Source organism: Hipposideros armiger, unplaced genomic scaffold (genome assembly GCF_001890085.2).
Source record: "Hipposideros armiger isolate ML-2016 unplaced genomic scaffold, ASM189008v1 scaffold_110, whole genome shotgun sequence".
In the NCBI taxonomy this organism is placed as follows: Eukaryota; Metazoa; Chordata; class Mammalia; order Chiroptera; family Hipposideridae; genus Hipposideros; species Hipposideros armiger.
This window is the reverse complement of record NW_017731460.1, coordinates 2,764,042-2,779,003: the sequence shown is the minus strand read 5'-3', so window position 1 is coordinate 2,779,003 and position 14,962 is coordinate 2,764,042. Positions and strand designations below refer to the sequence as shown.

At 49.2% G+C, this 14,962-nt stretch overlaps 1 protein-coding gene across 1 annotated transcript in view; it reads left to right on the top strand.

Moving 5' to 3' along the window:
- The window catches only part of ITGA11 (integrin subunit alpha 11), a 125,277-nt gene that overhangs the window by 25,254 nt on the left and 85,061 nt on the right, over nucleotides 1–14,962 (top strand). Inside the window, exon 2 of the mRNA XM_019647254.1 lies at nucleotides 5,786–5,897. Within this exon, the coding sequence (XP_019502799.1) occupies nucleotides 5,786–5,897 (112 nt within the window). The remainder of the gene's footprint in view (nucleotides 1–5,785; nucleotides 5,898–14,962) is intronic.

Genomic DNA, 14,962 nt, shown 5'->3' with positions numbered 1-14,962 from the left:
CTACATTGTAGCAGCGGTGTCACCAGAGCTGAGCCATGACACTGGAGGAGGAAACAAAGGCCTTCCAGGCACCATGAACAGCCTGGGCAAAGGTACTGAGGCAGCTCAGCGAACAGGGAAACTTGATTCAGCTCAATTCGGCTGATATCTACTGAGTGCCTTCAGCATACCAGGCACTGCCGCAGGTTCTTTACTGCACTCGGTCTTGTCAACCACGCTTTGAGGTATGTTTTATTATTCCCATTGTATAGATGAGTAAACTGAGAACCAGAAAGGAGAAGTAAATGGTCAATGTCCCCCATTAGTGAATGAAGGCTAGAGCCAGGCTTCTAACAAGTCCTCCCTGAACTCAAGTCCTCCGCTCCATGCCTGGCCTCCCCCTCAAGGAGCCTGGCAGGAGAGCAGGAGAGCGTGGGGAGCGAGGCGATTTCTGGCACCTCCACCCAGGCAGGTTGGTGTTTTCTCCTTCCCCTGGCCCCACCTTCACATTCGCACTAGGAATCCCTGCCTCCCACCTTTGGGTCACCTCACTGATTCCTACCCATTGCCCTTCAAGGCCAGATCATATTCCAGAAGCTTCCTGACGCCCCAGCCCACAGCTGTCCCTCTCTTCTCTAACAGCCATGGAACTCTGGTTACAGTGTTGCATTTTCTCTTCCTGCGGTTCCCAAAGGTCTCTGCCCCAAGCTGGCAGGGTCTCTACTCTCTTCTTGTCCTTCTCACCCCTCACCCGTGTTTGGGGCTAGGCCCCAGCTCAATGCTGGGTCCAGCAATGAGTAAACAGACCCCGTGGAGTCACTATCCTGATGGGGAGATAGGAGTAATCAAAGAATCCCATCCATTGTGTACAATTACTAACTGTGATAAGGAAAGGAGGAGGCACCCGTCACCTGTTAGTGAGGTATGACCGGTGATGAGATCGTTAGGCAAGATCTGGTATAATCAGGGGTCAGGGAGGTTTCTAGGAGCCGGGGAAGAATGTGACATTTGTACTGAGATTTGAAGGTGATGAGAAGTTCATCATAGAGGCCCAGGCAAAGGAAACAGCATGTGCAAAGGCCCCCAAGGTGGGAAGAAGCAAGGTGCATTTGGGAAGCAAAAAGGAGCTCTTGTACCTGGACCACAGAGCGCCAGAGGAAAACTCGCACGAGATGAGGCTGGGGAGGCTCAAACGGTGTTGGGACTGCGGAGATTTTGGACTTTGTCCCAAGACGCCTGGAAGATATTTAGTTACTCGACATCTAGGCGGGGGGTGAGGGGTGTGCGCAGTGTGGACGCACAGCAGACACTACTTAACTAGAGTGGAGATGTGGAGTTGACTGCAGTCTCTAGACCAGGGGTTGGCAAACTGCGGCTCACGAGCCACATGCGGCTCTTTGGGTGCGTTCCATCTCAAAAGTTCGCCGATCCCTGGAAGAGCCAATCCTGCTCCTCACAACAATTTAAAAATTATTCGAGAGCCATAAATAAATTTTTACATAATCACTATTATGTGAATAATATCCTTTAAAATTTTTGTAAATGAAACTCTGATAGTTTTATTTTCATTTTCAATTTTGCTTCAGAGCCACATGTACATACCCAAAGAGCCGCATGTGGCTCGCGAGCCGCAGTTTGCTGGCCCCTGGTGGCTTTTTCGCTTCAAAAGTGTGCCAGCCCTTGCTCTAGACGAATGTTGGCCAGTGTTCCTCAGCATTTGGGATTGTGACTGCTCCACTTGGTGACATGGCAGTGGCCTCCAACTTAGCGTGGTGTAATGGGTTTGCGAACCATGGGCCCCACTGGTGCTCAAGCTCCACGCTGTGATTTCAGTGCCTTCTTGGGACTCACTGATGCTTTTTTAAAAGACAAATAAGATTCTGAAAAAGGGAGCAGCCGCTGATATAACTTTGGCTACAGTCCATAGGACAGCAGCCCAGGAATTGTGGTTTTCCCCCCTCTGTCATCAATATCAAGGGCAGAAAAGTGGCAAGCTGCCCAACCCGGCTCCAGTGTCACTGCATCTGGCCTGTTGGTTCCCGTCAAAAACAACTTTGTTTTGTTTTGTTGGTATTTGGGGTTCATAAATCTCTGAGCAGAATACATTCCCCAAGCATGAAAGCCATGCACCATCAGAGGAACAGCCAGAGAGCTCGTCAGGGCCGAGGTTAGGGCCACAGACTTGACATCACTTTTAGGAAATCCAGTCTCTGGTTGGTTCAGTTTGGTCAGAAGCAAATGCCAACTGGGGGAAGAAACCAGAGCTTTGTAACTTGGTGCCCCAGCCTGAGGGGTTTTGTCCTCTTCCTTGTGGCCAGACTTCACTAATCCTGCCCCCAGGAGGTTGGGGTTGGGGGATGCTGGGAGAGACAGGACTGGTCCTAGACAGAGCCCTAAGTGACAGAAGGAGCGCAGGGCTTCTGCCTTGTCTCTCATTTGCTTCTCTTTGCTTCTCCCAATCAAACCCAAAGGTAGAGGAGCGGGAGACCTAAAGGCAGGAGGGAAGACCTTCCCTGGTAGTGGGTCCTTTGTATGAAAGGCTGATCTCCCAGGGATAACATATCACCCTAGTGCCCCAAGCTACTTGCTCTAACCTCCTCCCAGCTGAGTGACTTGGGACAACTTATGTAACCTCCCAGAGCTATATATACGAGATATATATATATATATTTCACAGGGTTGGTGAGGTTTAAGTAATTAATATAAAATTAATGGTTAAATACCTAGAATAGTGCCTAGAATATATCAGTGCTCAATAAATATTGTCTTCTTTTTCCTCTTCCTCATTGATGGGAGAAAGCATCCCAGCCAAATGATCGCTAACCATTCAACCAATATCTATGACTACTAACTATGAGTGAGATCTTTATTTGAGGAACTAAGGATACAACAGTAAGGAGATAGCAGCAGCTCATGGCACTTAGAGAACATATGAATATTCTAGAATATGAGCCATGTGAAAATAAACAGGTAGATATGCAATATGTCTGTGATAACGCTATGAGGAAACATGAAAAATAAGGGGATAAGAGTGACAGGGTGACCTGGTGATGGACAAGATGGCATTGAAACAGAGACCCTGATGACCTGAGGGAGTGAGCTATGCAGACAACTGGGGGAAGAACATTCCAGGCAGAGGGACAGCCAGGGCAAAGATGCTGAGCCGAGAACAGGTCCGACATGATCTAGGAAGAGCAAGGGGTGCAGTGTGGCTGGAGCAGAGGGATGGAGGGGAGGACAGGAAATGAGGGGCAGATGGGGGGGCTCGTGCAGGGCCTGGCAGGTAGGAGTTTGGCTTTCACTGTGAGTGGGGTGGAAAACTGATGGAGACGAGGCGTGATAGGATCTGACAGGTCTTGGAAAAATCCTTCTGGCCGTGTTTGCACAAGAAGCACTGATAGTGGGAAGGCCACGAAAGCACAGTTTATGGCCTCATCTTCCCTGGTTCTCACTCCCCCGCAGGCTTGGGAGCAGTGCGTGGGTCTGGCTTTCCTGTCAGAGCATTCCTTCCTCTTGTTCAGAGCCAGATGCAGGCAGGGGAGGACTATGGACCATCAGGGGCATCTCCAGGGGGCGCCAGGGACTCAAATAAAGTGTTGCCCCACAGTCAGGTATTGTCTGTGGCCTGTGCATGTGTGTGCATGTATGTATATGTGTTCATGTGTGTACATGCACTGTGCATTTCTGTGTGCGTGCACGCATGTGGGTATGTACATGTGCCCCTGTGTGTGTGTGTGTGTGTGTGTGTGTGTGTGTCCAATCCTTGGACAAAGTTGGAGAGAGTGAGTTCCTTGTCTGCAACTCACTCTTGACCCACCTTCTGTTTACCTCCCAGCGCTGCACACTTGACACTGGTATCTCTGACCTCCATGACGTGCCCTCACTGGCTCTTTCATCCCCCTGTCCTCGCCTGACCAGGGTGCTCTTCCCCAAGGCTGCCGACTGCATTCCAGGCTGAGAAGTTCATTCATGGTCTGGACTTTGTGAATAAGGCACTAATGGTCTAACACACTCTTCTTCTCCCACTTCCACTTAGGGCCACGAAACTAAATTCATGTGGCAGATTAAGAATCACGAAGACAGGGTTGGCAGCTATATAACCACCTGCTACCACTGTCCTCTCCTGTATCTGCAGCAGGTACTACTTATGGATCACACTAGTCTTGCCCACTGAGCCCAGATTTGACCTCAGAACCTTTCTTAAATCACTGCTCCAGGCAGCACTAATAATCTATTGACAAGAGTAAGTGAGATAATACATATCTATAATAACACCCCTACTGTGAGGTATCCCAGTTTTGCTTGTGGGGACTCTAATTCTGTGACTCTTATGATGGAACTTTTGGCCACTATATCCATTTGCTGAGCAAAGAAAAAAGTGTGGAAAAAACCACTTGTTCCTGTGCAATAGGCCTTATTCAAGTAGGTGCCCCAGGGCACTCAGACCAGGGGCCAGTGCCCAGGGGAGGACAGCAGGATGCTTGCAGGACAAGCTTAAGCGTCAGAGTCCCTATCCCGCGGGCTCTGGGGTCTCGGGCAGGTCATTTCAGCTCCCTGACCCTTGGCTTCCCTTTTGCTGCCCACATCACAGGGTTGTCATGGAGATTAAATGATAACATACATGTGAATGTTCTTTGAAACTTATAAAGTGCCCTACACACGGAAGGGGCAGCAATGATAAAATTCTATTCTGCTGATTGGTTTTCAGTGGTCTGAAAGTTTTGGCTTGTGGTAGGATTCCACCCCTTAAGCCCCATGAGTCCCAAGTTTGATAGTCCTGTTCACAGTGACAACTGGGCAGAGGCATGGCTTAGATGTGTAACAGGCCAAAGATGCCCTGAAAATGGAGGGGAGACGTCACAAAGCAGGCATCTGAGGTCCTTCCTAGTTCTGCTGCTGCTGCCGCCCTGTAGTGCAGCCCTAAACAAGCCTCCTGACCTCACTGGGGCTAAACTCCTCTGCCAATGGTGGGTAATGCTTCCTCGCTCGCCCAAGTCCTGTGAGGGTAAATGATGGCAGAAATCCAAACTGCCACACCGATGTGAGTTGTTACGGCTTGTGATTGGACACAAGGATGCCAAAGGGGCAAAAAGTATTTGGCTCAACACTAAAGCTGTCCACCAGGTGGAAACTGACATGTGATTTCACCAAACAGGGAAGATTTTGGGGGCCAGGGTAAAAGAGGTTTGGGACTGTCTCTCTGCTTTGCCTCAGTTGCCCCAGACAAGCAGCGGCCCCTGCCAAAGCCAGGCAGAGCTCTGCAGTGCTGGGGCCATGGCCACTAGGACCCCAGGCTTGCGGGGGGAGGTTGGAACTCAGTTCCCTGACTCTTTAGCAGACAGAGATGAGAGAAGGGAAGAGAGGGAGAAGGGGTGAGAGAAGGAGAGAAGAGGGAAAAGAGAGGAAAAAAAAGGGAAGAGGAGACGAGCAGAAGCTGGAAGAAGCAGAGGTGGAGAGAGGAGTGATGGAGAAAGGGAGATATTTCTCCCCCATGCAGCTGGAAAGTCTCTGAGGAAGGGACTGGTTTTCCCAATTCAGACTGGGTCTCCCTAAAAATAGGTTGTATGCCTCCCTTATCAGACTATGGCCCCCACAAGGCAGGGGCTGGGCCTCTTCCATCCGACTGTGGACTCGGCCAAGCAGGGACTACTTCAGCCACCCCACAGAGGGGCTCCCCAAGATAGGGGAACATACTCCGCCCCCAGCCTAGACTCTCCAAGATAGGTGACCTGCCAGTGGGGCCCCCCATACCCCTGGGGCCCAGAACTCCACCTGCCTGACTCCTCTCCTCTTCTCCCCACCCCAGGGTTCACGGACACCTTCAACATGGACACCAGGCAGCCCCGGGTCATCTCTGGCTCCAGGGACGCCTTCTTTGGCTACACGGTGCAGCAGCACGACATCAGCGGCAAGAAGTGGTGAGTGAGGGCTGCCACCCCACCCAGCCCTGACCCTCCCACCCCCGGCCCACCATCCTGTCCCTGAGCCAAGCGGCGGCCAGACTGGCCCTCACATGTAGACATGCCTGTTTCCAGAGACTTGACTTCTAGTCCAGGCTACATGGGTTCCACCCCTGCCTATGAAAGCTTGAGCATTCCATTTCAGAGGCCCTCAATCTTCTCATCTGAGAAATGGGAATGACCACCTACCCCTTCTCCTGGTTATGTGACAGCACCGTTAGCAGGCACCCAGGAACCAATAGTTAGTTACACCCTCCCATCTCCTCTCGGGGCCTCAGTGTCTCCTGAGTGGGGACAGTGCCTCTGAACCTGGCTGCTTGGAGAGTTGTTGTGGGGTGTCTGAGGAGATGGATGTGAATGTGCTCACAAGTCAAAACACAGGCAGCGGTGGGGCTGAGGGAAGTGAGAGCGAGACAGTGGTAAGAGGGGTCAGAAAGATCCCAGGGACACCTCTGGGGTGGGGGCAGTCAAGAGGAGGGAAGGATTCTCCTCCAACTTTTTAAAATAGCTTTACTGGGTTATATTTAACCTATCATAAAAGTCACTCATTGCAAAGTGTACAATTCAATGATTTGTAAGTAAATTGACCAAGCTGTGCAGCCATCACTACAATCAGATTTAAAACATTTTCATCCACCTAATAAGACCCCTCATGCACATGTACAGTTAATCCTCCCTCTGATTGGTTTTTACCCGACAGATGATAAGGCTTTCCTTCTTTCCTGAGATAGAAAGGGCCAGCCTCTGCTTGGCCATCTTAGAAGCCCTTGCCAAGTTCAGGGACCACACAAACACTGGCGATTAGTGTCCTATGCTGCCCTCTTTCCAATCTGGCCTCTGCCTACCCTCCCAGCCTCCTCTCCTTCCACTTCCTCCACCTCCTTCATTGTGCTCAACACTCAACACTAGTCAGATTGCATTATATCAGGTTTTCCTGTCCTCCAGACCTTTGCACATGCTGTTCCCTCCTCCCATGATATCCTCTCCTACCTTCCACAATCCCCTCAGCCCAGCACTCAGATCAGGCAGGCTCTCCCAGAGCGGATGATAGATAGATAGATAGATAGATAGATAGATAGATAGATAGATAGATAGATAGATAGATAGATAGATAGGTTTCTTTTTTTTGTAAAGGAGTATCTTCCTTGATACCTTTCCATTGAGGTATAATTAGATACAATACGTGTAGACATCTGAAGTGTCCAGCTCAGTGAACTCCTGCATATGTATGTGCCTGTGTAATCACCTCCCGGAACATGACATAGAACATCCCCAGCTGCCCAGAAAGCTCCTTTGTGCCCCCCGCCCAGTCAGTGCCTTTCCAGGTGACTGCTATGCTGACTCCTATTGTCACAGATTTGTTTTGTCTGTTTTGAACTTTATACAGATGATATCATACAGTAGATGCTCATTTGTACCTGACCTCTTGTACTCCGCCTGATGTCTTTGAGGTTTAACATATTGACAAATGTATTCTATTTCATGCTTTTTCACTGGTGTGTAATGTTCCACTGTAGCACTATATCACAATTTATTTCTTCATTCTACTGTTGATGGATATTTAAATTGTTTCCATTTTGGCTATTTTGAATAGAGATGCTATTAACATTCTTATATATGTCTTTTGATGGACATATGCTTTTATTGGGAATAGGCTGCTGCTCTCTTTGGACTCTATTTCCCTGTGATCAATAAGGAAAGTGCCCTCACAGAGAGAGAGTTGGTGTGAATGCGGGTTTAGCTCCTCTGCCTCAGTTTCCTCAGGTATTGAGCTTAGCACTGACTGCTGCCCAGTGCCTAAAACATTGTTTTATATATTTCGTCTAGCTTTCATCATTGTTTATGGCTGGAATTGAAAGCCCTCTTTCATATTCTCTTACCAACTTAGATATCACTTCTTCTGAGAAAACATGTATTAAACTAGATTGTAATTACCTGTTTCATTGTCTTTCTTCCTGAAATCAGGGGTATAATCCCTAGTAGATGTTCATAAGTACATACGTTGAAAGACGAAATTAATTATTTGAACTTCTCTCAACCAGCCTGGACATGAGATGCACAGCATCCATATTCTTTGCATGATATGAAGGGTTAAAGATTCCATGGAACTGGCTTTTCCAAGATAGAATTTGTTTTGACCAGTATTTGTTTATTAAGCATGTGTTAATAAATTTCACTAGACTCTGCAAAATATTGATTTGAGTAAGACGTTGTTTCACTCTCAAATAACTCACAGACCAGTTCAGAAAGCAACACTAATACCCTTGAAGTAATTTAAAAACAATACAAGACAAAATATGACCTGGTGTTAATTATGTTCATTTTGTAAGACCACTTTCTCCATGAAGACTTTCTGGATCCTTCTCCTTGCCTAAAATGGCCTTACCTTCCCCAAGCCGTCTCTCTAATGCACAGATCACTTCCCACCTTGTGTTGGAATTGCTTCAGCCCATGGCCCAGACTATTCCTGACCCCTGGGTGCGGACCTGGCTTTCAGTCCTTAAGGCAGAGCTGACATGCCTTGGTCTGCATTTCCTGGGCCAGGGAATCTGTATTTTTAAAAGCTCCCCAGGCAACTCTAGCAGGGAGACCGGGACTGCTGAGAATCACCATCTCCACTGAGGGTGGGGAAGACACCCATAGGAAATAGCATCACTCCCCAGCCCCTGCCCTGGAATCCAGGTCCCAGCATTGCCCCAGAGAAGGACCCACCAGCTGTCTTCCCCCATTGACCAGGCTGTGAGACTCCTTGAATGTCCTGATGTAAATGGCTACAGGAGAGGGGACACACCTGGTGGGGCTGCCACTTTATTTTCTTAACCCTTCACCTTCTGCCCACTCCTTCCCCAACTCAGACCTCAAGCTATGCAAAGCTGACTGTCCACCAGTGCTTCAGACATCTTGAATAGTTTTCCACATGCCTGGGTTTAAGCAACAATAACAACACTACAGACACACAAAAAGAAAAAGAGAAAACAAATTCCTCCCAGGCTGAGTATTCCCTGCCCCTGCTTCTTAAGCCCTTGTGTATTTTCAGAGAAATTTAATCCACATGACCTTAATGCATGTACATTGAAACCATTAAGTCAGTTGGCTTCTAAGATCATTTGATGTCCCAGAAGTCCGGTGTAGGGTTTGCAGAGGGCTTCTCCAAGCCTTTGGTCTCCTGGAGCAGGAAGCCTCCTGATGCTGAGATAACACAGAGCTGGGCCCCCCAAGTTTCCAGTGTGTCCTTGAAGCTCTCACCCCTGGAGAGAGAAGCCTCAGCTGTTGGCAAGGCGGGGCATTTTGCCCCCTCCCCTTGAGGGCATGGGGGAGCAGGAGCCTGACAACACCCAAGGGCTCCAAAAGGGGACCCCTTTGAAACTCAGTGGGCTTTCAGAGGCCATGGTGAATTCCCTGGGGGTACAGATCCAGGGACGTGAGCACCTGGTAAGACAAGTACGCTTGTCCTCACAGGCAAGGCAACTGAGATTCCGAGAGAGAGGTGACATCATTAGTAAGTGTTCGAGCTAGGTCTGGAGTCCAGGTCTTGGTAAGCCCAAGGGGGCACAGAACAGAAGCAGCCCCAGCCCTGAGGCTGGCGGGGAACCTTAGTCCTCCATGCCGTGCCCCTCCTCACTGGCTACACTGCTGGTCCCACCAGAGCCAAGGCTGTGGTATCCCCGGGGCCCAGCACTAGCAGATTCACATAAACGTGTGTGGGAACAATGAGTACTGAGCCCAGGAAAAGAGGGCGTATGCTCGCAGAGCCCCAATCCCGGATGATAATTACCAAGAGAGGGCACACCAAAGGATTGTGGGCGTTCGTGTAGGAGAGAGTGAATCACTAACTCAGCAGGACTAGGTGGCGGAGGGAATCGGGCGAGGGTTATGAAGGAGAGGACTTCCAGATGGGTAGGGTCCCATGTGCAGAATGGACATGGGTAAGAAGAGTATAACAGATGGGGGGAACGGCATGGGCGAGAGTACAGAGGTGGAATAGAAGACGCCACATGTAGAGAAAGGACACTGTCCCACATGTCTGGAGGAGAAGGTGCAGAAAGCAGAGCAGTCAGACCAAAGGCTAAGAGGAGGAGGATCATACTTCGGAGATTCTTAACTACCAGGGCAACAGGATTGTATCTGGGGGGCAATGGGGAGCCATTGGAGGTTTTAGAACAGGAGAGTGGGTCACAAGAGTTTTTAGGGTAATCAATTTGGCTACCATATGGAGAACAGAATTGACAGAGGAAGGGGGAAGTCTGGTGGGAAGGCTGTAGAAGTCTTGGTGAGTGGAGGGTCTAAGGGGTGGGCTCTTGACGAAGGGGCCTGCTTTATGAGCATCAATCGTTCATTCACTTATTCTTTAGAATCTGTGCTAAGTCCTGAGAATTCAATGGTAAACAAAATTATAAAGTCCCTACCCTGATGAGCTTTTCTTCTAGTGGGGCAAACATATTAAAACTAATTTGCCCGTCATCTGTCAGATGGTGAGATGTGCAACGAAGAAGCATTAGGCAGGGTAAGGGGGGCTTGGAAGCAGTGGGTGGGGGTGCAGGCTGCTACCTTATGCAGGCCATCAAGGAAGGCCTCAATGCTAGGGTGACAGCAATCAGAGATCCGAAGGAAAGGGAAATGTGAGGTAATCACGGATATCTGAGAAAAGAGTATTCCAGGCAGAGGGAATGGAAAGTGCAAAGGCCCTGAGATGGGGAGAAGCTGGGAATATGCAAGGAACGAGTATGGCTGGACTAGACTGATCTAGGGTCAGATTAGAAGGAGGAGAGGTCAGAGACGAAACAAGATGAAGATGACTAAGGACACCTTTGCTGACTGGGAAGACAGTGAAAAAGCAGAAAAGCAAGATCCAGCAATAGGGGACAGAGTTTGGGACAACAGGTGAGCTAAGCTTTGGTCCCATTGGTTTGAAGTATCTGAGGATCATCTGGATGCAGGTGGCTAGCCCACATCAGGGCACAGGGCCCTTCAGCTGGACAGAGACTCTCACAGGAGCCGGTTAAGAGAGACAGAGGGGCCTGGGCCAGAACCCTGCGGTGCCTGCAGGTGTGAGTAGAGGAGGGAGAGAAGGTCATAGGTACAGTAGAAGGGTGTGTGGTGAGGGGAGAATTGTGAGAAAAGGGGTAGGAGATACTTGTCGCCAGCCGGAGGGTGGGGTGCAGCGCACCAGTGCCTCCCCAAGAAGCAGCTGAGGGGAGCTTACAGCACTGGGCAAACCTCCATGGGCCCATAGTCCTTGAGGTGTGAGGAACTACTCCTGAGTACATCCATGCACACAGAACGAGTCTAGAGATCTTACAACAACTCACTGCAATGTATGTAAAGCATCTGCAATTCCTGCTCTAGAGCAGTGGCTCTCAAACCGCTGCATCAGAATCCCCTGGGAGCCTTGTTAACCCGCATCACTGGGCCCCACCTCCAGAGTTTCTGATTCAGTAGGTCCGAGTGGGGCTTGAGAATTTGCTTTTCTAACAAGTTCACAGGTGGTGCTGGTCCTGCTGGTCTGAGGACCACGCTCAGAACCACCAGCCTAGAGATTTCTGTTCCCAGTATCTTCAGCTGGTGACAACAGGCAGACACAAAATTCCCTGAGCCACTATAGGTGCCCCCATGTGTGAGGAAATGGGTGCATTGGGAGCCCAGAGACAGCTGGGGGTGCAGATGGAGGTGGGGTAGGGAGGAGGGAGAGGAGGATATTTTTGAGATCTGCCCATATCTCATTATTATTGTCCACCCAAAGCCCCTCCATCTCTCTTAACCCTTCCTCTGCCTCCTCCTACTTTTCAATAACTTAACTCAAGGCTTGTGTGCTCAGATGCCAACAGGGCTGTGTGATTGGGTGCCCTGTGTATGGACCTTGAGGCCGTGGGGAAGGAGACCCAGAAATCTGTCAGACTTGGGAGAAACCTTCCACCAGGGCTAAGTGCAGATCCTGCCAGCACCCCCGCACCACCACCACCTCTTCCCAAAGGCGGGTGTCATGAGGGGTGGGCACCCTCAGCTTCAGAGGTGGACAGAGTTGGAATGCACCAGCCAGACACAGGTAGATAGCCATCTCTCCCAGAAACCTCTCTGCATATGCACATCTTCCACTGGTGGAGACCGCAGACAGAGGGGCTGTCTCTTGACCCTGAAGACAAGGTCACCACTGCTGTGGTCTTCAGTGGACCCCAATTCCCAGAAGCAGAGGTGGGTTGGGAAGGGACAGGGTGTCTGGAGCAGGCTCAGGAGGCCCAGATGGACAGTAAACATGATGGAGCTGGACTTCCGGGCTAATATACCTTCTGTGGCATCTCCCCTTGTCTGAGTGTCTACTCCAACCCCCTTATTTTACAGACAGGGAAACTGAGGCCCAGAGACAGAAAGAGACTCCATCAAGGTCACACAGCAAGTCAGTGAGAGAGCCAGGACTGAACCCCAGGTGTCCCAATTCCCAGTCCCATGGCTTCCAACTCCTGTGATATTTCCACCTTGAGCCTAGGTGAAAACTGCCAAAGGATTAGGTCATCCACCATCCTGGGTCTCTTGTCTCAAGATTACTAGGTGACTGTGGAGTGAATCACCTCACGGGAAACTTCTTTTGTTCTTTAAAAAAATAAAAAAGATTGCTAGGTGGTATCTACCTAAAGTAAATTCCAGTTTGGATAAGGCATCCCTTTTACAATGCTGTATGAACTGACCTTTCCAGGTAACACGTTTGCATTTTCACCAGGATCTTCTATGGCTAAACCCAGAGGCCCACTGATGGTAGAATTTGAGGTTGACTGGAAAAGTAATCACCGAGGAATCAATCCACAAAAACTGGCTCTCAAGCCTAGGCTGAGGGGTGAAGCCCTCGGGTCCTCCCATTCCCTCCCCTCCCAGCCCCAAGTTTTCCCAGCCTCTCATTCATGGCCCTTTGCTGCAGGGTTACAGCAGTGTCTCGGGGAGGGGAGGGTGGCACAGATCTTCTGCCTCAGCAGATAAATGAAAGCACATCACAGTGGCTCCTTACTCAGGGAAGGTCTAGATCTCAGAACCACACAAACCTAAGTCCCCTTCTCTGTGAAGCCACTTTCCAAGCTGTGGGAACTTGAGCACATCACATCCACCTACTGGACCACAGTTTCTTCATCGGTAAAATGGGCATGGTGATGAGACCCCCAAAGAGCTCTTATGAGGAAGAAACAGGAGAAGGTGTGCAAAGTGTCTACGATGGGCAGATGCTGGATCAGTTAGCTCCCTATGCTGGCCTACCCCCCCCCCAAGAAAGAATAGGGTGTCTAGAGAGAGGTTTTGAGGAAAAGGGCCTCGGGAGCTGTTGTTCAGACAGAATGACAGATCTTATCCAACACCGTCCCTCCTCCTGGGTGACAGTATGACAGTACGAGTTGTGAAGCCTGGGGCAGCCTCAGGCTTTATTACTGTGGAGATCTCTGAGGAACATCCTAAACTCACTCTTTTCCTGGCTCAGGCTCCCAGCGCAGGCTCCCAACACCACAGCTCATAAATGCCCTCTGCTATTTTCTCTTGGAACAAATAAAAATCGGCACCATGACTCATTCTGGTTAAAGGATAAATCACTACAGAAGCAAAACCCAGGATAGGATGAAACCACCCAACGCACGAGAGAGACGGAAAAAGAGAGAGAAAAACTGTACTCGTGGGGAAATGTTGGCCCAGGGCCCCAAGCCAAGCCACCCAGCAGACCCTGGCAGGCAGCATGGACAAAAAGCGTGTGAGCCGCAGAGGGCTGGAGGAGTGGAAACCCAGACAGTGGTCCTCACAGGCAGGAGCTGGGGCACCTTCAGGCCCTCAAAAAGACAGCAGCATGGAGAGCAGCCAAGAAGAGCCTGTCAGCCCCAGAACACCCCGAGAATTCTGAGGCAGTGCGTGCATTTAAGATAAGGCCTGCAGAAGGCTCCCAAGCAATTTGTATATCCAAGCAATTTTTTTCCTGGAACCTGAAGTGAGGGCCCAGGTAACCTCTGACATACACACAATGGTCAAGGAGCCGGAGCTAAGGCCAGTCCTCAGGGCCATAGAAGGGCCGAGGCAGGGGGCCAACTATTAGGGGTTTGGGGTATAAAACACACACTCTCGGCAGCGGAAACATTGAAAGGAACGTCTCCTGGTTACTAAACTCCACGAAAGAAAATAAATTTAATCTGGGCAGTTCAAGGAAGCCAGAGGGATTTGCCAACTCAGCATCTTCTCGGCCCTCCACCCCTCCCTTCTCAGCAGCCTGTGGGCTCTTCCACGCCCCCTCCCTTCTCTGATGTGAACACTGCTGGTTTTGTGACCCCAACGTCATTCCTAAGTCCAGCAAGGAGAGGGAAGGGGAATTTCTCACACGAGGTGGAGAATAAGCTAATGCTGAAATTGACTCCATCTTGAGAATAGCTTTTAATTTTTTTGAAAAAAAAAATGTAGCTAAATCACACTGGGAGTGAGCAAATCATAAGTGACATACAATACACATGTAATGATCAGACCCATCTCAATCAATGTTTACTAAGTGAACACACCCATGTAACTGCCACACTGATCAAGATACAGACTTTTGCCAGGGCTCCGGAGGCCTCCCTTGTACGCCCTGATTATCAATATCCCCTCCAGATCTAATCACTATTCTGACCATGATCAAAATTGGCTAGCTTTGCCTGTTTTTGAACTTTATATAAATGGAATCATGTACTATTTTGTGACAGGCTTTTTATTTAAGTATAGTTGACATACAATATTATGTTAATTTCAGGTATAAAGCATAGTGATTCAACATTTATATACCTTATGATGTGATCACCATGATAAGTCTAGTAAGCATCTGTTACTGTACAAAGTTATTATGATATTATTGACTATATGGAAACCATCAACAAAACAAAAAGGCAACCTACTGAATGGGAGAAGATATTCACAAATGATATATCCAATAAAAGGTAATATCCAAAACATGTGAAGAACTCATACAATTCAACATTAAAAAACAATTGATTAAAAAATAGACAGGGCCGGCCGAGTGGCGCGATGGTTAAGAACTC